Raw genomic sequence first — 23,920 nt, 5'->3', positions numbered from 1 at the left:
TGCTTAAGTTCCGTTTGTTTTTGTTTTTTCATATTGTTTCGTTATTTGTGCTAGCAAGAAAAAAGGCTATTGCAGCTTTAAAAAGTGAACAAGTGAAATAAAAAATCAAGGGTAAGGCTAAGTTCACATAAACCATGCTATAATCCACATCTCTAACATCTTCCATGCTTTGAACCGAGTCATGTGATTTTGCTAAATGCTGGAATGAGTTGTCCCGAGCTGAACCTCAGAACCAAAAGCCACAAGGCTGCGGAGTAAGTGCGCTTTTATTAGTGTTGACAAAAAAAAAAAAAAAACATCTGCGAATCAGGTTACAATACAAGCTGCAAGCATTTAATGTTTTAGAATGACATTTTAGCCCATTTATTTTCTTTCGCATATATACGTACAGTAAGAATTCATTCAAGACTCACACTACAATTCTGTAGTTATTTATAGACACAACAATGTGGTGATTAATGTGACCAAGATTACATATGAGCCATTTAGCTATGTTTGACACAGTCCAATCGCCCTTATTTAAGCGCTTGTTCACTGCAAGTGTAAGCATGCACACGCAGAAGCAGACTGTGCTGTTTCCAATTAGGCTTCTAGTCAGAATGGCATGTCCGGCTGGCTGTGATTTACACGCTGCCAAAAAGAAAAAGACAAAGACACTGGCTACGATTAAAGCGCCGATGTTACAGGTTGGAAATAACGTTTACCATTAAAAAATATGGCTTTTGTGACTTGAATCTCTGCTCATGTAAATAAGAAAAAACTTCCTGACATCCCAGGCATAATAAAACGATGCAGGGCGTACTGTAACACTGTAACACACACATGTAAAGGCAAACAGCCATCTGCATTCATGATTTCTAATTTGTTTCAAATGTTTCAAGCCTGTTATGTCTTTCTGGGTTAGTGCCGTGCTTCTTTTGAACACCAAACATGGTAAACAGAAACGTTTAGCCCTTTCTGCATATGCTACCCAGGAATCAACGAGAATTAAGAGCAGCTTTGAGAGAGAAAGTGGAGGAAATTAAAGCTTGATGCTAATCACGTCTTATACCACGCTCTCTCTTTTCAGTTCTTTTGTGTGATTGCTGAAAGCATCTGCATCTGATCCAAACCATCTCAACCCTTGCCATCTTCCTTCAAACTCCTCCCTGATAGTTGATGACTTTGCCATCTTGCTTGTTAAGAACATAAAGCTTGTTAAGAACAAAAACCTGCCAATTTTTCCTACATCACAGATCCACTCCACCCCTTTGATCTCCTCAACACGTTTCTACAGCAGATTCTCTTGCCCAACAATCCTACCACCTGCTCGCTGGATTCCTTTCCTCCTACATTGATCCCAGATCCATCTGTTAAGACCTTCTCCCCTTCATTATTGCCATTTTAAGGACTCCATAATATCTGGTCATAAAGAGAGCAAGTGTTATTCTCATCCCGAAACAGACACAACTGGATACCCCAGGCATCAGCAACTACAGACCAACCAGTAGGACATCTCACATTTCTTTTTAAAAATGATTAAACATGAACTATTCATTTAGCTGTATCTGCAGTATCTTACTCAGAATGGCCTCCAAAATTCTAACCTGTCTTAACCAGAAACTAGCCCTGTTGTATGTTACTGAGAAGGTTACTAGATCAACCATCACTCCTCACAAAAATCTTTTGGCCATTCTCAGGAGTACTTGGATTAGTGGTAAGGTGGTGTTGTGTTTGTTCTTATTGAACCTGAAAGATTGACCATACCAGTTGGCATAGAAGGGATCTGCTCCATGCAGATACTCTACTGTTCCCCTACAAGGCTATACCCACTCTATCAGTGAGATCATAACAAATAGATTTCCATACCACTGCTATGCTGATAACACTCAGTTCATCATCTCGTTTTTTCCCCCGATATCTAACTGTCTGGTAGACATCTCATCATAAATGGCACTGCAAGCAATTCAGTCACTGCAAGCAATTTTTGGGGGTCTTGGACAGCCATCTATTCTTTTTACCCTAGCGTTAAAAACCTGATTCAGTAATGCTCGGTTTCTCAATATCAGGAAGTTCTGTTCCATTTTCATCCACACTCAAGATTAGGCTGCTGTAACTTATACATTGAAGGTCTGACCTTGTATGCTGAAATCTCCCCGACTCACTTATCAAATACTCTGGGATCCCTCTCACTTGCAGTGCATTTAGCGGCACTTATCGCATACTGTAGCTGTCTACTTTGCTCAAACTAATTTCCCAATCCAGAACTAGGTGAGAGTATATTAAGGTTATCCTACCCTTTCAAAGTTCTCCCACAATACACCATTGCTGCATTTTCTCTACTGGCTTAATGCAGCTGCTCACATCTGATGGTCAAACCCCAGTCTGCACCACAATCCACTTCAGCCTATAACATGACTTGTCTGGACCCTTCAACCATAAAGGTTCAATGTGCTTTCTCCTTCACAGCTTGGATGCAAGGACAAGCATTTAACAGCTGCTTTGTAAGCATACTCTACTTAAATTCTCAATAAATGCCTTATTGAGATGCCTATTGAGATGCCAATAAATGCCTTATTAGCCTTGCTAGTCCATTTATTCCAGCCACCACTAATCTGTTTAAAAAGGCCTTTTTTTGAATTTCGTGAATCCTTGCGCGGGCTTTTAAAGGGCAATTTGTTTTCTTTTCATTCAGTTTTTCTCTTGCACTAAAGGCAGTAGCTCATACATTTGCTCATATACACAGTCTGGTTAAGAGGCTAATGTATTTTACACCATCAGTTCTCTCTGAGTGCCATTAGATACAGTTTTGTTTCAATTCTACAAACACACACATGCCCCATTTATAATGTTGATTATTAAATGCAGTATCTGTGTGTTAATCTGAATTTCTGAAATGAGGGAAAAAACAACTTCCAGACTTTAGTTAGTGATTAATCCAAAATAGGAGTTAAACTGAATGGATATACTGTTTTTTTTAGGCTGAAGATTTCTTTAAGAGATCAGAAAATATGGATATACTGCTGTTAGCTGTTGTTAAAATGGTTATTAATTCTCTCTCTCTCTCTCTCTCTCTCTCTCATTTTCTACCGCTTATCCGAACTACCTCGGGTCACGGGGAGCCTGTGCCTATCTCAGGCGTCATCGGGCATCAAGGCAGGATACACCCTGGACGGAGTGCCAACCCATCGCAGGGCACACACACACACACACACACTCTCATTCACTCATGCAATCACACACTACGGACAATTTTCCAGAGATGCCAATCAACCTACCATGCATGTCTTTGGACCGGGGGAGGAAACCGGAGTACCCGGAGGAAACCCCCGAGGCACGGGGAGAACATGCAAACTCCACACACACAAGGCGGAGGCGGGAATCGAACCCCCCAACCCTGGAGGTGTGAGGCGAACGTGCTAACCACTAAGCCACCGTGCCCCCCGGTTATTAATTCTATAAAACTTAAATATTTCTGAGCAGATTATCAAAGAAATGTCCATCTATCAGTTTTGGTGATCTGCACACGTCTCATTTGAACTCAAATTCCTGAATGCTGCATTCATGAAGAAGTCAAGAAATCTCTCTGAACTCCGAGTCCAAATGCAGCATTCCATCACAACACAAATCTCTCCTAAGAAATTTTGGTTTGTTTTTTTTTTCCCTCAAGCCAGTTTTAGTGCAGCTCCGATTTCTTCTTCAATGTAATTCATCTCAAAGGAGATTTAAAAAGAGCAAAGGTCCCACACTTATTTAATAAAAAAGCCAAAAGGAAATAATTATACATCAGTCATGAGAGATTGTCTTTCTTAAAAAGAAAGAAAGAAAGAAAGTCATCACAAAAAAAGACATTTTCAACATATGTGTAGTATTATTGAATTCTCCAATCTGATTAATCAGATGTTATCAACTGAGCTTAAGACAAACCACATTTTACAGACATTCTTAGATTTTATATCGTAACTTACAAGTAAAAGATGTAACTTTAACTGTTTTGTCAAAGGAAAGGCTTCAGGAAAGATGGCTTTGTGATTGCAACCATTTTATTTTGTCTTATTAACGGCAAGAAAAACGGTGTGTCTCAATCAGCACCATACTGTAGCTTCCAAGGTAGTGAATCAGTATGTCATATACACGACACGGCATCACTACGCTTACACTCAAAACTCAATTTACTCAATCATCCCCAGTGACATTAAACAGTCATAAGACTAAAAAAAACCAAACAAACATCTCTAACGTATGTAATCATTTGATATATACAATCACAATAACAAGCTACTTATTTTTCTTATTATTATTTACTATATTTCTGTTATTCAATCGACATTTATAAAAAATGACTTATCGTGTTATTTCAAGCAGGATTGTATTCTAGCTTAAAAGTTCAAACAAACTGATTATATGATGTCAGAGTTAAAGTTTGCAATCGTTTGAGAGCGACAACGATAACACAAAAGTTCCTCACAATTGTAGACGTTGTCATATGAGTTCAGCTGACACTTTTTTCAAGCTGACCGGCTTCAGTAAGGGAACAGAGTTCGCATTGATGTGGGACTTTTGTAGGGAGCGTTCTTGCAATTGAGACAGAACTTAAAATGGCCGATCCGCTGGATCGGCGCACCGAGTAGAGGACTAGGGAGCTGGTTAAGATGTACCCAAAGATAAAAGAAATACTGGTGAGTCAGTGAACTCTATTAGTGCTATAGTAAGTTCTTTACGCAGACGTTCCACATAATACAATTGTCAGTGTTGCTAAGTAATTCTGCAATTCTGCTTTAGCACTGCACACTAATTGTTGTTGATTATTTTTCCATATAGCAGCACATCCTTAATTAAGACAAAGCTTATTATGTAACTAACAGTAGCAGTCAGCTAATGACTTAGCTTTAATCATTAAGGCTATATAATTGTGCCAGCTAACTTTGTACCAGTTAACACTTTTCCAGATATGACTTGGTTCACATATTTTACAAAGAAGGATTGTTTTAAAGTATCTTAGTCCTAGCTGAAGTGTTTGGCAGTTTAGTTAACTTTTGAACCAGGTTCCTTTATGTCACATAAGTACTTAATGCAATTTGTTGACAGATTTTTCTAGAACATTTTATGTACTGCTCAATGAATTCTAAACACATAGTTCAAATGCCTGTTTTTCCCCTGTTTTGCCCCATGTGGTTGACAGAGCTTTGTTTCCACACATGTTTCTGTTTAGCTGCACGGATAAATAGGAAACTCTGAGTATTGGGAAAACTTTTTTGACCTTTTCATTTCAGATTTCTATTTTGGATTCACAAGAGATCCTTTTGTCGGTTAAGAAATGTTCACACCAGAGAAGAGACATTAGTGAACCACAGAAATGGTCTTATGATACTCGCATTACACGCCACTGGCGCTGAACTGCGAATGAAAAGGAGCGAACAGAGACGGGTGGACATTTTTACTTACTAGCTTTGGGGAGGAAAATCTGGCTGCTTTCCCTCAGTGGAAAAACATTTTAAAAAAAGCTTATAGCGTTTAGAATAGAATAAGGCAAATTTCAAAGCTAACACAAAGTACACATTATACACCCAGTTTACGTATGTTTCATATAAACGAGACGGCCATCTTTAAAACATTGCTCAAAATGATTAAAACAAGCAAATAGTTTTTCTGTATTTTATAAAACATCTTCCATTTTTATAATGTTTTATCCTTATCTTTATCAGCAAAACGATAAACATAACTTTTCAACTAAATACTACTTTTAAAACTAAAAACCGAAAGCTTCGAAAGAGGATTTCAAACATGCTCTTGGAGTATTTGTCATTAAATTAAAAACATTTTTATTTTCTTGTTTCTTATTCAATGGAATATTATATTTACACTGCATTTAAAAAAAAGACAAACACAAACAAAGTGAAACTCATTTCAGAATAGACAAAAAAAAAGTAACCTGAAGGACTGAAAAATCTCTGATAGGAGAAATAAATTGTGTTAAAATCACAACAATACAATCAAACGGCGATTATGCAATATCATCACTTCCACTGTGAAGATTTTAACAAGCAAGCTCAATAACTCCTAGTGCAATTTGGGCAGTTCAAATTTAATAGAAAACACAGGAACCTGTAATAGTTCATTACTGTATAATAGTTAAAAACAGGATTTGTTTTCTATTTTTAATATCAGAAATAAAGGAAATACTTTGACTTTACATTGAAAGTCATGGTTTGTTCTTGTCAACTAAATGTCAGCGTAGAGGGTTTTCAAAATTTTTTTAAATAAAATTAAAGTATTATATAGTATATTATAAAGTATTTTAAAGCAAAGTATTTTCTTTTAACAGTACGTCTTAAAACTCCTGCTACTGTAATTCATAATAAACATAATTTTAGGCAATTCCAGTGTTATTAGATCGATGCGAAGATTAAAGCTCTCATACTATAGACTTTCTAAGCAGCATTGCAGCATCATGTGTCCTTGCAAAGCGTCGCATAGAAAAATGAGATTTTGAAGAGCTGTGATGATCCTACAGCGATGGATGAAATCTAACCTGCATCGGTGAAAGGATTGGGGTTGAGTAAGGCATACTGATCACAAGATTTCCTCAATAGGATGAGAGGAATCATGTGGGAAAGCTATTCCTATTAAACAAATACACAAAGTAAGCGCTTTGAATCAGTGATGCTCCTCTAGGTTCATTCCCATTTGCCTTTATATACCAAATACGTTAGAAATCAGCTGTAACCCTTTCGTTCGAACCCCAAAACCACCGGAGTCATCTGTTCTTTTGTGTAATTTTATTTTTATGTCCTTAGTCTTCTAAATTCTTGATGAAAAAGGGCAAAAAGATACCTCCGAGCCCATTACACCATTGGCAGTGTTTCTGATGTGAAAATATCAACTCAAATGTAAAATATCTAGGGCTTTGAGAGATTACCCATCACTGCTGCATGACTACAGTCTGGGCTAGAAAGAAATCAGCCACAGTTTCACCTCGAACTTTACTTTTTACTATTGTGTATATATTTCTCAGCACCAGATGTGGTGCTGTTGCGCTCGGTTCCACAAAAATCCAGAATATTCTGCTTTTTATTTTTTTTGTCGTTCAGAGTAAATTATAATGTGGATCCATATTCTGTTGTTCTACTAATCACTGCTAACCCAATTATACCCAAAAATAGAAAAGCCTTTGATTGATTTCCTTAGTTTATGGCCCATAATTAAATAGGAAAACAAGGCATTATAGCTTCTTTACAGACTGTAAATATTAGAGAGCTGTTGTATAAAACAACTGAAAATATCAAGGATTAAGAATAGAGTAATAATGCGCATAATAAAAATGAAATGTAGCATTTAGGTTAAATTGCTTACGTGGTCAAAATAATACAGTACGTTTGCATGGAATTGCCCAAATGTATTTCTTTTGTAGCTCACAGTATTTAGAGCACATCAATGAGAACATTTTTCGAGAGAGAAAAGAAAAAAATAGTCTAAGCTCCTAGATGTCCAGATCATCTGGTCGGGCACGACTGCTAGAGCGACTCTGAGGTCGAGGGTCGAGCTGTTTAAGAAGCATGAGGTCTTTACCCAGAGGCATTTTTTGTGGATACACAAACGTCTGAGACGGGCAATAATCTCTCTGGCCAAGCTGATTTTGCTCTGTGCTGTAGTTAGTCCAGTTTTGCTCGTTGGCTTGTTTGTCAAAATTGTCCGAAGAGTTAGATTTATCGACCGTGTCCAAATTGTAGCCCAAATTAGACGCAGGAGCCGAACAGTGGTACCCATAGCTGGACAGGTCTTCTCCAGGACACGGCCTGATCGCGCTGTCCAAGTCCAGCAGCTTCTCCGCCTCTCTGAAGTGATCCTTCATCCTCTTAAAGATGGCATAGAAAAACTCAAAGACATTAAGAGCCAGTGAGATCAGGGACACAACCAGCATGAACATGATGAAGACGGTTTTCTCCGTCGGACGAGACAGGAAGCAGTCGACTTTATGTGGGCAAGGGAACCTCTCGCACGTGTAAACGGCTGATAAATGGAATCCGTAAAGGTACCACTGTATGAGCAAGAATGCCACCTCGAATACAGATTTCAACACCACGCTTACGATATAGGTATAAAACAAAGCTCCTCGCATTTTAATCTTTCCCGGTTCCTCCAAGCCGTACTTGAACTTCTTGACTTGGATTTTGTGAAGGCGAGCGTGGACGTTGCTCCCTTCCCTTTCGGCTTTCCTCAGCCTCTCCTCCTTCTTTTTCAGCTTCTCATCCTTGTGCATGAGGAAGAGCACGTGGCCGAGGTAGAGGAGTGTCGGCACGGAGACGAAGATGATCTGCAGGACCCAGAAGCGCACGTGTGAGATGGGGAAGGATTTGTCGTAGCAGACGTTTTCACAGCCAGGCTGCTGTGTGTTACACTCAAACGCAGATTGCTCGTCACCCCACGCCGACTCCACGGCTGTTCCCAAAACCAGGATGCGGAAGATGAAGAGGACAGAGAGCCAGAGCTTGCCTCCAGCCGTAGAGTACACCTGCACCTTATCCAGCAACTTCGCCAAGGTGCTCCAGTCACCCATGATTTAAACCTTTAAAATCAGCCCAACGTCATCAACTTGTCCGTTCTAACAACGTATTTGTTTTGTTAAAAACAAAAAATAAAAGATTTATTATTTTCCCTTTTTCCTTTTTGTCCTGTTAAATAATAAAGTCCTCTTTTTAAAAATAAAACAGAACATCCATTTCAAACTATTTCATAGAAAAATAAATCTAAATGACAAAAGCAAACTAAAGTTCCTTCAGTCCAATAGATTAAAGAGTATCAGATATTTTCTGCCTCAACTGAACTTTTCCACATTCTTTATAAAACACTGCAACATCTTTGATGCATCTGGCTTTAAAGACAAAGCTCTGAAAGGTTTGAAGTCTTACCTGAGCTTCCTTTCCACGACTGTGAAAGAAAAAAGTCTTCAAATCATGATTAAAAACAGAGCCCGAGGGATGAGAGTGAAGGAAAGTGTGTTAGACGAAGCTTTTTGATGCACTGCAGGCCTAAATGTGGCACTTTCCAGCCATACGGAAGATTTGAGGCGCAATGGAAAAAGTTTGTGGTCATCTGACACACACACACACACACACACGCTCCGTTAACCGAACGGGTAGTTGTACGTGTGTTCAGACTGCCAGAGCTTTTAGGGTTTTTCTTCTGAGAAAAGTCTGAGAAATAAGAAAGGAGCACCATCTGGAGGATCAAGAAGAGACACAACAAAGCAGAAGAGAGGAAAAGGAAGAATTTAACAAAGAGAGAAATGAAGAGGAAATGTAATAATAGAATTTGAAAACAAAATGTAAAAGGGGAAATGTAAAAAGGACAAAAAAATGAAGCATAAGGAAATGAAAATACAAACCAAAGAAAAGAAAAAAAGAAAGAAAATACAATAGTATTTAATTTTTTTTAAAGGGTAGGAGAAAGAAACAAGTTTCTAATTTAACAAAAAAGAAAAAATGAAACATTAAAGAAAACAATAATGCAACTTAAAGAAAAAAAGACATTGGAAGCTTTCTAATAAAAAGTATAAAAATGTATATTAAGAGAATTAAAAGTTTCTTTTTCTTGTAAAAAAAAAAAAAGTATTTTTAAATCATTTAAATTTAAATAAAGGCTTTAAAATGAAAAAAAAAAGAAAAAAGTGTTTATAAAAAAAATGTTCAGAAATAAAAGCAAAATAAATGTCAGGAAATGTGAGGAACTGTGTGGTTGTTTGTCACTAATAATATTCATCTCTTGATTAGTTTAATGTAGCTTCAAACACTGATAAATTACTCTGATTTAAAAAAAAAAACAACAAAAAAACAACAATTAAGACCAAAGCACTACACATTAAATCTGGATTTCGTTTGCGAAGCAGCCTGAGAGACTTTCTCACACCTGGTTAATGATCAACACAACACTTAAATCATTCAGCTGGACAGAGGTGCACCTTACACCAATTTATTCATGACTGTATTCAAGAAAATTTTACAGAGGGGAAACAAAAAAATCCCTAAACAATTCTTTTATTTGAATAGAATCGGATTCTAACTTCATTGAAAAACATTACAGCAATTTGTATTTCACATCCACATTTAATCATTTTACACACAAATCTGTCCACATCCACTTCCTGTATATATCAGCTGCTGATGCTTATGGAATCTGCCCAGTGATGTCTTTGTGTTGGATTTCAACTCAAATCTGCTCAGATAATTCTATTCTTTAAAGAATTAGACAATGTACAAAGATAATTAGCATCTAATCATCAACTTTCTGGAAAAAAATATCCACATATAAAAAAAATATCCATATATATATTATATATATATATATATATATATATATATATATATATATATATATATGTATATATTCACATCCACACACACAGTTGCTGCTGTTCTTAAGTGTCAGTCTCACTTCCTGGGAGTCATGGAAGACCTGAGCGGAAGCTCTGCCTCAACCCAGCTGTTTGGACTAGCCATCATTTTTTTCCAGATCTCCACTTCGTCATTCTCTGAATCCATCCAGTCAACTTTCTTCCCATAACTTTGACCTGAAGATGAAAAGAGAAATGCAAGAACATCTGTAACAGCCAATTTTCAACGGCGATGCCATTCATGTACAAATATTTCATGTCTCCACTAGGGGGAGTGCTTTCTCACCCACCCCACCCCCCCATCTCAGTTGAGTTACAGAACACTTTCGCAAATAAAATGAACGCACGTTTTTTTACACAAAGCATATCCTGAAATGTTGTATTCTACTTACAACACTGCAATTTGCCAACAATTACAAAAATAATTTATTAAAGAATGACACTTTTTTTATCCATTTATTGTTGCATGTTATGCTGTGGGAAAGTTTTTTCTCTCGTTAAGACAAAAAAAAATCTAGCTTCTGTTACAAAATAAATAAAGTTTGACATCTTTTCAGTTCCTTAAAAATTTCAGGGACTTTATGATTGTTGCAGCAAAAATTTTGATTTGATGCAACTTGGAATTTTTTTCTAGGATTTTTTTGTTCCAGGAAAACTACTTGAATTAGCAAAATTGCAAGCAAGGCTTTTTGTTTTGAAAAGACATTCGTTGATCGCTGGACATATTATCAACACGTGAAAAGCAGAATTTTAGTCATTCCCAGACTTTTGTAGACTTTCTATCATAGAGGAAAACCTACTGAATGACAAAGTTACATTCAGACCGAAAAATCATTCCATAAAGGTTAAATAGATAAAATAAATAAATAAATAAATAAAATCTCTATACAAAATCTTTACACTAAAGCATTAGAACAGGTAACTAAATGTAAACTTGATCAAAGCTACTGCTGATCAATCCTCCAATCAGATTTGAGAAGTCCAGCACGCTGGGGTATAATCTGTAATATTAATCAAACAGAAAGGCGGAATAGAGTGCAAGCGAGTGTGTTAACCTGTGCCGAGGCTGAGCCGCACTCCTCCGAGGAACTGATTGGAGAGTTTGTTGTTGTCCCACACGGTGAGCTCACAGCAGGCCTCACACACCTCGCCCGCTCTGAAGCCGTCGTACACCATGGTGTGGTTATACACAGGGTCTTGCGTCTTCTTCACCACGCGGGTCTTCTGGCGACTCTTCTTACTTGTGTCAGGTAACATGTAGCTAAATAAAACAAAATAGCTTTATAAATCGGAGCCAGGAAAAAAAATCTGTAAATCGATTAGCAAAATGTTACCAAACTAATATTCTTAACCTGTGTGTGTGTGATATCAAAATCCTTTTTATTATTATTATTATTATTATTATTATTATTATCATTATTATTATTATTATTATTTATATAAACACCATTGAGAGAAAATGCAGGGTTTAAAATAAATAAATTTAAAATAAATAAATAAATAAATTTTAAATAAAAAAAAAACAATTTTACTAAAATAAGATTCAGCTCCATTTATTTTATAAAAATTAAACACACATAATATTGTGTAAAACATACTGTATTATATATATATATATATATATATATATATATATATATATATGTATATAAATAGAAAAATAGCATTCAAGTTAAAACTCAAAACTTAAATGTGTTTGCCGTATCATATCTGGAGATCGTTCTCCTTGACGATGCTTTGTTTCAAAGAGCCTAGCTGATCGTGCTCTCAGAATGATATGGTAGGTTTACTCTCTCTATCAATCCCAGTGACACTAATCAATCGCTGGGTCCTGTGAGCTCATGTATGCGGAAAAGACGTCTCTCACATCATATTGTCACAGCGTAATTTATCACATAATACGCTCTACTTGGATTCTTGCTGTCAGGAATGTGAAGGATTACAGTATAAGAGCACTGTGCAAACAGGCTACCAGGCCACTCCATTCAGTGCTAAAGTCAGTGTTTGCATTTGCCCTTTAAACAAACACCATATTCAGTTTCCGGCTGCCACCCGTGTGACACATGATGCGTTGAAGCTGGATCCTAAATCACGGCTGTTTAATGGAGATGGAAATCTTTAACTTTACCACTTGACGAAGGAGTCGACTCCTTGGGCCTTCAGGCGACGCAGATGCCTCGCCTCACGAAGCCAGATGTGAATCTCTCCCATAGCCTGGCTGTGTTTAGACCCACCTACAGAGACGCCATTGCAAAACTACAATTACTGGCTCTTTACTGTGAGACGTTCAAATGATTAATTTAATACCAAAATAAATCAGTGCTTTATCATTTTTAAATATACATTCCTAATTTTGTTATGGATAGAAAAAAAAAATAAAATAATATTAACTTACCTTACTAATATATTAGAAAAGATAATTAAAAAAATTGCATTAAAATGTTAATATATTATTAAAATAAATCAGTACTTTATAATACTTAATTATGAATTAACTTAATTATTTATCATAGATTGTTATATAAATATTAAAGATAAAGTTTTGCATAAACAATGTCAAAAATATTAAATAAATCAGTTTATTTTATAAATATTTTATACAATTATTTTGAATTTTATTTTTATAAATTTATAATAAATAGGGAAAAAAGAGTTTAAATTTATTTCGTATATTTTATAGTCATTAATATTATTAAAATTAGGAAAGAGGATAAATCTCTCACTAATATAAAATATTCAGTTAATAAGATAAAAATATTTAAAACATACCTCACTAATATATCAGAAAATATTTAGTTAATAAGATAATTGTAAAACCAATGTTTGTGAACATACCAATGTTAACAAACATTGGTTTTACAATTATCTTATTAACTAAATATTTTCTGATATATTATTTAGAATTTTATTTTTATAAATTTATAATAAATAGGGAAAAAACAAGAGTTTAAATTTATTTAGTATATTTTATATTTATATTTTATATTAAATATTTATATATATTATTATATATTATATTTATATTTATATTAAATCAATACTTCATAATACTATTAATGAATTAATAACTATTAATGAATTTATTTATTATACACGTGTGTGATACATTCTAAATATTTAGAATTTGCATAGAAATGTTAGGAAAATATTATAATAAATCAGTACATTATAATAATTACACATTTATAAATTTATAATGAATAGAAAATAAAAGTGAATTTATTTTTATTTTATTTTTTATTAAATTGGGAAACAGAATAAATCTACTTTGCTGAATATAAGGTGTTAAAAATTCTATTTCTTGTGTGTTTTAAAAAATACATTTCATATAAGATCAATAGTTTTTTATTTTAAATTACCTGTGGCTTCCGATGGCATGTATTTCAGCGAGACACATAAAACACCTCGATATTCCTGCGACTCCTGATTATCTACATTCTGTAATAAATAACAAAATGAATAAAACATTAATAAAAGAAAACCGTTAAAAGCAAAGCTTTTAAAAAAAAAAAGAAGAAAATAAAGGAGTAGGACAACAAAGCATAGCAGTATAGAAATGATTTGTTGAATTCGTGTTGAATATTTATTTGTATTGACGTTTCAGTGTGATGTGTGAGGGTTTAAATAAAATAAAATTAAATAAAAGTTAAATAAAGGTGTAAAACCCCTGATTCTGATACACATACCTTTGGTTGGAGGTTGTACCATGTGAGCGCCTCATGTTTCCAGTCCCAGTGCTTCAGATTGATCTCAACCTGACCCAAAAAGGCATTTCTGCCCCGGGAGTCATTGTGCCATACAGATAAATTCAGAGTTTTTCCGTGTAATTCTTCACGTTTTACTTTATACTGTATAGAGGAAGAAAAATAAATAATGGTGCATTAATGCAACTTTGTATAAGAAAGTAATGTATTAAATCAGACAGAGAGGAATAGGATAAGTCTTAAACTGCAGAGCGACACATTAACTGAAAATTCTGGCACATAATTGAACGGAGGAATAAAGGAACGCACTCTCAACGATTCAACATAGACCGGATTCAGTGTATGCTTCTTGATGGAAGTTTTCCTCTTGCTTCTCTTGTCTGGATAGAGGTACGTCTTTACGTATCTGGCAGATTTACAGCAAAGACACAAAATGTTAGCTTTTTCTATCAGTACTAAATTTACGTAGCTTTAGAAAGCTATAAATGGAATCACGCTGAAGAAACCTACAAAATTTGTAGACTTAAATATTTTGTCATTTTCATGAGCTTAAGTTTATTTTCTAAGCTCCTGGTTCGGATTATTAACATTATCTGTGTGTAACAATACAATACGGAAGACAATACGGCTTCCTCCTTCAGTATTCAGCAACCTATAAAATAGCACACTATCCAGCACATGCTATTATTTTGATATATTTTAATATTTTGGTCACTTTGCTTAGCTAATTATATTTTAATTGAAATATCATCAGTTAAAATAAAAAGCTTAATAAAAGTCTTATTAAAATAATAAGTCAATTGTATTCAAGCATAGGCTTTAGGGACTACAGTTTTGTTATTTTGAGTCAAATGAATAAAATAAATCTGATTTGTTAAGTTGCTCTCCTGTAAACATGCCCATGATTTGAAGGATAAGCTTCAGTTAAGTTTCAGGTACAGGTAAGAGCATAAAATATTAATAAATAGTCATATTTCTATATTTAATACTGAGAAATCAACTTAAGCAGCCACATAACCCGTCTCTGAATACGCAGAACATTCTGTACACCCAAGTATTGACATAATATTTGTCATTAATTATTTCTATAGACTGTCTATCAATTACTAATGACTGATCATCTGCTGTTATGTTGTAGTGATTGAGTTGCTGAAAAGGTTCAGTCTTTGAGAAAAAAATAAACAAATAAATATTTAAATGTTGTTTGACTGCCAAGGTAACGTGTTAGAGTTGCTTTGCTAGACTCACGGGTCTGTGCGTTGTTTGCGTGGGTTTGCGATGGCCAGATCCTGACACTGCTCCACCATAATGACAAGCTCTCCAAGAGGACTGTACATTATAGCAAACTCCACCGATCCCTGCACAGCTACGCTCCCGAAGTCTCCGGCATCGCTGTAGACGCTCAGCAAACTGGCAGTGCGCTAGCAAAGGCAGTACGACATGCTCAACTTACAATACCCAACCCTTAAACATGTTTGTTTAAAATGGCTTAAATTACACTACATCTAATAACCTTCACATATGTACATCGAAATGAGATGTTCTTAAAGAATGAAGTAAAAGAATTTTTAAAAAGTCGTGTAATCTTGTTACAGGACTTGACTGTACTGTATGCGCCTCACCTCTGTAACAGAAAGTGTACTGGCAGAAAACGGGCCCCTTTTTCCTGACAAATCCGAGTCGTGGCTGGACGCTGAGCTGCTGTCTTCGTCCGAATCCACTCCTTCATCCTGAAGATGGGTTACAATGGGAAATGTCATTGGCAAAGTTTTCCAAAATATCAAGAACACTTAGCTAAATATTCTTAAATATTTTAAATATTTATATATTGTAAAAGTAAATATACTTAAGCCATTTAAGTACATTTCATGCATACAGTATAAGAAGTTGCAAGACATTAATTACTTCCATGCTACGTCATGTGGAAATAAAAACCAACCTCCCAAGTATCTGTGCCAGGTTTTCCAACCTCAACAAGTGCTTCAGGGCCAGGCGTCTCATTCTTTACAGCTTTGAAAGGAAAACAGATGATATCGTTAACGGTGTTCATTTAAAAGAGGTAAAGTAGGAGAAAAATGGGGCTAATGTCATAGCAGGTGTGTCAGAGCTGAGAGGCTTCTACTGGATTGTCAGATAGTGTAGAGTAATTCAATGCTTTAGCTTGTGAATGGGGGGAACATGATATAGTGATTCTATAAAAAGAAAGAGCGCTCTTATAGAGCGAGGGAGGGAAACGGTATGCTAACAACAATACAAGAAAAGAAGAGAGAGAGATGGAGAATTTGCTGGATTTTCTTCTAAAATAATGTACTTACGCCTCATTTCTTTCATCTCTTCAGATTCAGACGGCATGACCACTATAGTCGGAATCACGTCTGCAGACTTTTGCACTGGCTCTTGTACCAAAGTTGTTTTCGACACACCTGATTTGGGCCTAATGGCGCGCGCATAAACACTGGCTAAAATATCGCTTTCAGAGATCCCACATTCATCCTCCCTGTCTAGAAAACAACCTTCTTGTTCTGTTTCACCGATTTCTTTAATCTCCACTGAATCCTTTTGATTAGTGTTTGCAGACTTCCTCAATTCCACATCAAAGACTCTTTTTCCTCCAGCAACTGATTCTTGGAGCTCATCTCTGTCAGGGTCCTTTAACCTATTCACATTTTTACGGACGTCCTCGTGAACTGGCCCGGTGTTTAAATCCTCCACAAAGTCTGTATTTGCTTCCACGTTTAAATCAACAATTAATTCCTCCTTTGTTGGAGATCTTTTTTTAAAGTCGGTGACTAGGATTTCCTCAACAACTCTTTCATTTCCTTTCTGCACTGGATATAAACTCTGGTCCAAATTGGCAAAATTTGGTGTGTTTACATTAATTGGGCCTTCAATAAAATCTGGATTCTTTTCCATATTTAAATCAATACTTAATTCCTCCATCTTTGTTGGAGATCTTTGTTTGGAGTCAATGGCCACAATTTCTTCAACAGACCTTTCCTTTCCTTTCTGTACTGGTTCTAAACTCTTTTGGTCCCAGTTAACACATTTTGGTGTGTTTACATTATTAACCGGGCCTTCACGAAAATCTGCATTCTTTTCCATATTTAAATCAATACTTAATTCCTCCATCTTTGTTGGAGATCTTTGTTTGGAGCCAACAGTCACAATTTCTTCAGCAGCCCTTTCCTTTCCTTTCTGTACTGGATATAAACTCTTTTGGTCCCAGTTAACACGTGGTGTGTTCACATTATTAACCGGGCCTTCGAGAAAATCTGGATTCTTTTCCACATCTAAATCGATACTTAATTCCTCCATCTTTGTTGGAGATCTTTGTTTGGAGCCAACGGTCACAATTTCTTCAGCAGCCCTTTCCTTTCCTTTCTGTACTGGATATAAACTCTTTTGGTCCCAGTTAACACGTGGTGTGTTCACATTATTAACCGGGCCTTCGAGAAAATCTGGATTCTTTTCCACATCTAAATCGATATTTAATTCCATCATCTTTGTTGGAGAGCTTTGTTTAAAGTCAGTGACAATGATTTCCTCAGCAACTCTTTCATTTCCTTTCTGCACTGGATCTAAACTCTGATTCAAAATGGAACATTTTGGTGTGTTTGCATTATTAACCGGGCCTTTAAGAAAATCTGGATTCTTTTCTACATCTAAATCAATACTTATCTTTTCCATCTTGGTTGGAGATCTTCGTCTAAAGTCGGTGACTATGATTTCCTGGACAGGCTGTCTCTTTTCTTGCATTGGATCACTCTGCTCCAAATTAACAAAATCTAGCGTGTTTACATTATAAACTGGATCTATTTTTGAATTCTCTAGTATACCTGGATTGTCCTTTCTGTTTGAATCTATATTTAACTCTTCTTTCCTTGCTGGAGTTGTTTGCTTTGTGGTGATGTTCGTGACACTGATTTTGTTACCAGATCTTCTCTTTGGTATCGGAGATGGAAATTCTTCTTTGAATCCAAATCCAGAGTTCAACACCATTTCGGGTCTGGGATTGTTCTGCTTGTTGCTCGCTTTTGTTTCTGTACTGTTGATAGAGTTGATTATGACAACCTCAACTTTTGATTCAGGCTCTTTGAACTCATCAGCATCACTGCCAAATTGACATATTTCCCAATTTGAGGTTTCCTGTGCTTTGCTAAAAGACCGTATATTGAAATTTCTAGCCGTATTTTCATCTGTCTGTTTGGGTCTGGTCTCCAAACTGGTCTCCACACTCAAATCCTCGTTCAGCGTTGTTTTTCCGGTATCCGAGATATTTGTATTGATTTTATTTGTAATGTCAGGTTTTATCTTCAACTCCTGCATAGACTCTAGTTTCGGAGGTTCAACAAGAGGTGCTTGTTCTTGAATTTGTGGTCCTGATTGACATCCTGCTTCAATTACTTTAAAGACAGGACTATTTAGTTTAACTCCAGGGGGCTCTGAAAAATATTAGAGTAACGGTTGAAGACACAAATAAAAGTCAAAATTATGTTGCATTTTATACTATAACAATTCTCTGAATTCTCAGTTCTGATTTGAGATTCATTCTCAAAAATTAATTCTAATGTCATGTCTATAGTATGTCATGTCTGTCATGTCTATGGCAGACGTTCCACATAAATGAAGCAGACATCCATAATGATTCATATAATGACTTTTATGGAACATTTATGGAAGCAGTCCCCATTGTCAACATTTTGTAACAATCATGCATAAGTGTTCTCAGTAACGTGATTATTTTCCATTCCGAACTTCAAGAAACAATACGAGAGATGAGAACGATAAAATGTAAAGTTGGTCATTAGAAAGAAGTCTACTTAAAAATAAACAAACATTTCACAAATTTTACATATTCATAGCTAAATATGTTTGAAATTTGCTTGTAGGTTGCAATTCTAGAAAAAGAGGCTTAATCTTAATGGGTATTTTATTGTCAGGAAATTTGTAAAGAGCACATCCAAATACCCCAAGAAATATCTTTTATTCTGTATCAATGAATAAATGCAGAAACTCACCTAAAATGATGGCTTCATCTATGTTTTCCTGCTGCACCTGTAGCCGTCGGTCAAGGTGTTGGGAAAGGAAAATTGCTGAGAGAATGTTGAGAAATATTGTGCAAGAAAATAAAAGGAAGTGTGACAAACCTGCACACTGAGAGCTGGGTGGATCAATCGGGGGTCAGTAGATACACTAAAAAGAAAGAAAGAAAGAAAGAAAGAACGAAAGAAAGAAAGAAAGAAAGAAAGAAAGAACGAAAGAAAGAACGAAAGAAAGAAAGAAAGAAAGAAAGAAAGAAAGAACGAAAGAAAGAAAGAACGAAAGAAAGAAAGAACGAAAGAAAGAACGAAAGAACGAAAGAAAGAAAGAACGAAAGAAAGAACAGACAGAAGAGAGAGAGAAAGAAAGAAAGAAAGAACAGACAGAAGAGAGAGAGAGAAAGAAAGAAAGAAAGAAAGAAAGAAAGAAAGAAAGAAAGAAAGAAAGAAAGAAAGAAAGAAAGAAAGAAAGAAAGAACAGACAGAAGAGAGAGAAAGAAGGAAGGAAGAGAGAGAGAGAGAGAGAGAGAGAGAGAGAGAGAGAGAGACAGAGAGAGAGAGAAAGAGAAAGAAAGAAAGAAAGAAAGAGAGAGAGAGAGAGAGAGAGAGAGAGAGAGGAAAGAAGGAAGGAAGAGAAAGAAAAAAATAAGAAAAAATAAAGGAAGAAGGAAAGAAAGGAAGAAAAAAATTACATTTATGCATTTTTTAAAATATATTTTTAATAACTGATGCTCTTCTTTTCCTGTAATGTAAGTATAGTGGATGAAGCCAAGACTGTCAAACACTTAGGCGATGATGTAGGTTATGAGAAGTCAGGAAATAATAATGCTGAGTATCACTAACAGCTTGAAATGATAAAAACTATGAAATTCAGCATCGATAAACTGTACCATGTTAACAAAGGAGCAATAGTAGACAATTGGCCTTGGATTAAATGTTAACTAAATACACCTGCGCTGACTAATGTTTACTCAAACCATGACTACATGAACATGTTTATTAAGTTGTTCTTAAATATTCTTCTTTGTAGACATGAATTAAAATGCGTTGAACATTGATTCATTCTGGCATGGGGTTTAGCAATCAATACAAATTTTAACGTTCTCCTCATTGCTGAACGTGTAATAATTATGAAGGAGATGGTTTATTAATGTTGAATTATAAATGTGTTACATAATTATGTATATTATATGTAAGGTCATTTAAACTGCTAATTTATTTTAATTACATACACAGATTTTTTAACGGAACCTGTGTTATTGTGCGTCTATTGTGGACGACTCACTGCAATGGCTGAGCTGCATTACTGGAATTTTTTGCATACCACGTCGAGGTACATTGCGTTTAATCGCTTTTGTCAGTTTCAACTCTGAGTTTTGCTTTTTTGAAGCTTTGTGAGTGTCAGCTAACTAAGAGTAAACTACCTGTCCGATTTGTTCTGGAATTTATCAGCATGTGCATAAATACGAATATGAACAAAATCAGTGTTACTGAAAAAGGAATATGCAAATTAGCGTCAAGAAAAAGAAAAGGTGGGCGGAGATTAAGGGTCCAGGTTGAGCTGTAATAATAATTTACCAACACTAAGCCAACACATTAAGATTCACTTGAGTTACCTGACATACCACGTAAACAAATCAGGCCCGGGAACCATGAGTAAAAAAATTCAGAGACATCCAGGGAATTTCTCTGGGTGTAGATATTAGCCTAGATAATAACATACACTGTGTGTGGTGTGTTGTATATACAACTATATTAGAAATTAGAGCAGGAATTCTATCATTAGAATTCAATCAGTTAATCACTATTAAATGATATCTGTATAGTATAGAACTCTTAGTAGTCTGTGTGTTGAGTTTCAGTGTTAATGATTAATACAGCACACACCCTGTGTGTTTACAGTGGGTGGTGTGTTTCGATGTTTCTCTGTCTCGCTTTGCAGCGTGCAAGGTCAAATAACTACACATATACATATATATATATATATACGTATATATATATATACATATATATATATATATCGCCTTACTCTGGGTGAGTCTTGTTCTTTTCATCATCTTTATCCTCGAGCACAGCCTTCAGGAAGGGATTCGGTTTATGGTCTGGAACGACAAGCAGGAGACATAGCGTGACTTTTTTGTGTGCGTTCATTTGGCTTAACAAAAAGAGTACTGAAGGCAACTTATCTGTTGATATTAAGCGTGAACACAATTAAAAGCACAATGCTTGTTGCACCATTCTGGGTAAAATCCCAGGAGACATTTAAAAGCTGAAGCTCAGAACCCTGAGCTTTACTGTATCTTGTTCTAAGCATAAGCATCAATGCCTGTGTGACATTTCAAACATAAATCTTTTGAAGACAATCTCAAATACCTGCTGATTTCTTCCATCTCATAGATGAGCGGACTACGGCCGAGACGTGCGGCTGGCGTCCGTAGCGCTTTGACTTGAGTTCTTCGAACCATTCACCTGATAAAACCTTCAGCTGCTTGGGGTCTGGGACCAACTCCCTCAGCTTCCTGGTGTAAACAGAACTTCAGCTGGATTAACGGCATTCAGCGTCACAAAGCCTACTTAAAGTTTAAGAGGGAAAAACATTAACTTTATTTCATTGCGGTCGTGAAAGATGAAGGTGACTACGACATTGGAGCAGTGCTACATTTTATACACTTATTGTCCACTTTATTAGGAACAGCCTGTACCATCTCATCTGTGCCAATCTACTCACTATGGAGTATATTTTAGTTGCTATAGACTTCCTGTCAGCTCCCAGACCAGTCTGGTCATTTTCATCTGACCCCTATCACCAAATAGTGTTTCAGCCTACAGACTTACCACTAACACTATGTTTTTTTGCACCATTCTGTGTAAAATCCCAAATGTAAAATGTTGCACCAACACTGATGCCACAGTTACAGTCACAGAGATCAGACATTTTCTTTATTCCTATACTGTATGAACATTAACTGAAGTTCTTGACCTGTTTCTTTAGAATTGTATACATTGAGCTACTGCCAACTGATTGGCTGATTAGATAACTGCATGAACGTGCAGGTACTCCTAATAAGATAAACAGTAAATTTATGTAAGTATCTATTTCCTTATATGTTCCTAATTTAACTCAGTGTATCAAGCAATAAAAGCCATGAAATACAATTCAAAGATTGATGGTTATTTTTTACATTGCACAGTGCCGTAATGAAGATAACAGACTGGATAAACAAAGAAATTAAAGATAGAATAAGATTAATGGTATGTGCTAGTATACATTAGTACAACAAAAACGTATCTAGGCATGTTTTGTTCTATATTCTGTTCCACACTTGATTTTTGGACTTCAATCAATTTCAACTGCATTCAGGCAAAGTTCCTGTGGTTCCTGTCATGACACGAACGTTGCCATTTAAGCGGAAAATTCCCATACTGACAGATCGAGCATAAAAAGGTATGCAAAAAGAAAACAAAACAAACAACTCGAATCCTTATTCCTTTGTTTTAAACCTGCTACTGAAACCAGAGCTGAGTACAGCCGCTCACCTTACACGTCCAATCTCGTGCTTTTTCAAATCCTCGTCTCTGAGAAGCACTTTGTGAATAACCGCTTCCTCCTCAGAAGAAAGAAAGCTCAGGTCAATAAATATGGTGGCGTCTCTAGACGCTTTCATCCTGGAACAGATCTTTTTCAGAAGAACTGCAGATAGATGTGTACTTCTGTTCCTCTTAGAGTCTAGTGGTTCTCAGAGTGTTTGGTGTGTGTGTGTGTTCATGCACACTCGCCACTCCTCTGTCAAGTCTCCAGTCACACATTAACACCCATGTAGCTTCTCTGACATATCAGTGGTTTAGAAAGTAAACTGCACCTGTGGGAGAAAGTAAAACTCACCTCAGTGCATTTGGAGTATTTTAAGTATTAAAAAAAAAAAGGACGACTTGGTTTTTAGACCACTTATTGCTCTGGAACCTTGAGTTTCAGGACAAAGGATCTCACAGACTCCACAATTTACATGTACATTATCTGACATCCTCAAACATCTTATTCCTTCCTTTTCCTATGTAAGAAACACACTACAGTTTCTTTTTTCACTATGACTAACAAAAGCAAAGTGTAACTATAGAAACTTTTTCTTTAACGTTTCTACAATGGGGCAGAAAATTAGGGATGGTTTGATAGTCTGCACACACTCGAACTTATTTCCTACTGACAAAGAAAAATGTCTCAGGTTTTAGGGATAGTTCCAGGTCTTTATGGGCAGATTTTGAGATACCTGGCAACCCTGCCTTGAATCTGCTGGATATGTAAGATACATGAAGAGGACTGTATCCGCATAAATGTACATGTATTTAACCTGTTTATTTACATAAACATACAGTGGTGTGAAAAAGTGTTTGCCTCCTTTCTGATTTTTTTTTGCACATTTGTCACACTTTAATGTTTCAGGTCAAACAAATTTAAATATTTGTCAAAGATAAACAAGTAAACACAACATGCAGTTTTTAAATAAAGGTTATTATTAAGGGAAAACAAAACCCAAACCCACATGGCCCTGTGTGAAATTGTTCTCCCCCTAAACCTAATAACTGGTTGCACCACCCTTAGCAGCAAGAACTGGAATTAAACGTTTGTGATAACTTGCAATGAGTCTGTTACCGCGCTGTGGAGGATTTTTCACATACATCTTTGCAGAATTGTTGTAACTCAGCCACAGTAGAGGGTTTTTGAGCATGAACCACCTTTTTAAGGTCATGCCACATTGTCTCAATAGGATTCAGGTCAGGACTTCAGAGGTTGACTTTTTTGGTGTGTTTTG

General features: G+C 35.9%; 2 protein-coding genes across 2 annotated transcripts; both read right to left on the bottom strand.

Moving 5' to 3' along the window:
* Positions 1 to 5,920: 5,920 nt before the first annotated feature.
* On the bottom strand, positions 5,921 to 9,152 carry gja1a (gap junction protein alpha 1a). The gene is made up of 2 exons (XM_060880450.1): positions 8,889 to 9,152; positions 5,921 to 8,545 (listed from the first exon to the last, which is right to left on the bottom strand). The coding sequence occupies exon 2, from the start codon at positions 8,534 to 8,536 to the stop codon at positions 7,460 to 7,462; it is 1,077 nt and encodes a 358-aa protein (XP_060736433.1). The 5' UTR covers positions 8,537 to 8,545; positions 8,889 to 9,152; the 3' UTR covers positions 5,921 to 7,459.
* A 757-nt stretch (positions 9,153 to 9,909) lies between these two features.
* Positions 9,910 to 22,885, bottom strand: si:ch211-266g18.6 (uncharacterized). The gene is made up of 15 exons (XM_060880449.1): positions 22,650 to 22,885; positions 21,486 to 21,631; positions 21,142 to 21,214; positions 19,221 to 19,266; positions 19,092 to 19,128; positions 16,389 to 18,515; positions 16,013 to 16,083; positions 15,696 to 15,803; positions 15,322 to 15,494; positions 14,383 to 14,479; positions 14,056 to 14,217; positions 13,729 to 13,807; positions 12,498 to 12,603; positions 11,425 to 11,630; positions 9,910 to 10,546 (listed from the first exon to the last, which is right to left on the bottom strand). The coding sequence occupies exons 1-15, from the start codon at positions 22,775 to 22,777 to the stop codon at positions 10,407 to 10,409; spliced, it is 3,699 nt and encodes a 1,232-aa protein (XP_060736432.1). The 5' UTR covers positions 22,778 to 22,885; the 3' UTR covers positions 9,910 to 10,406.
* Between the last annotated feature and the right edge of the window lie 1,035 nt (positions 22,886 to 23,920).

Source organism: Tachysurus vachellii, chromosome 10 (genome assembly GCF_030014155.1).
Source record: "Tachysurus vachellii isolate PV-2020 chromosome 10, HZAU_Pvac_v1, whole genome shotgun sequence".
NCBI classification, from domain to species: domain Eukaryota; kingdom Metazoa; phylum Chordata; class Actinopteri; order Siluriformes; family Bagridae; genus Tachysurus; species Tachysurus vachellii.
This window is presented reverse-complemented; position numbering and strand designations above follow the sequence as displayed.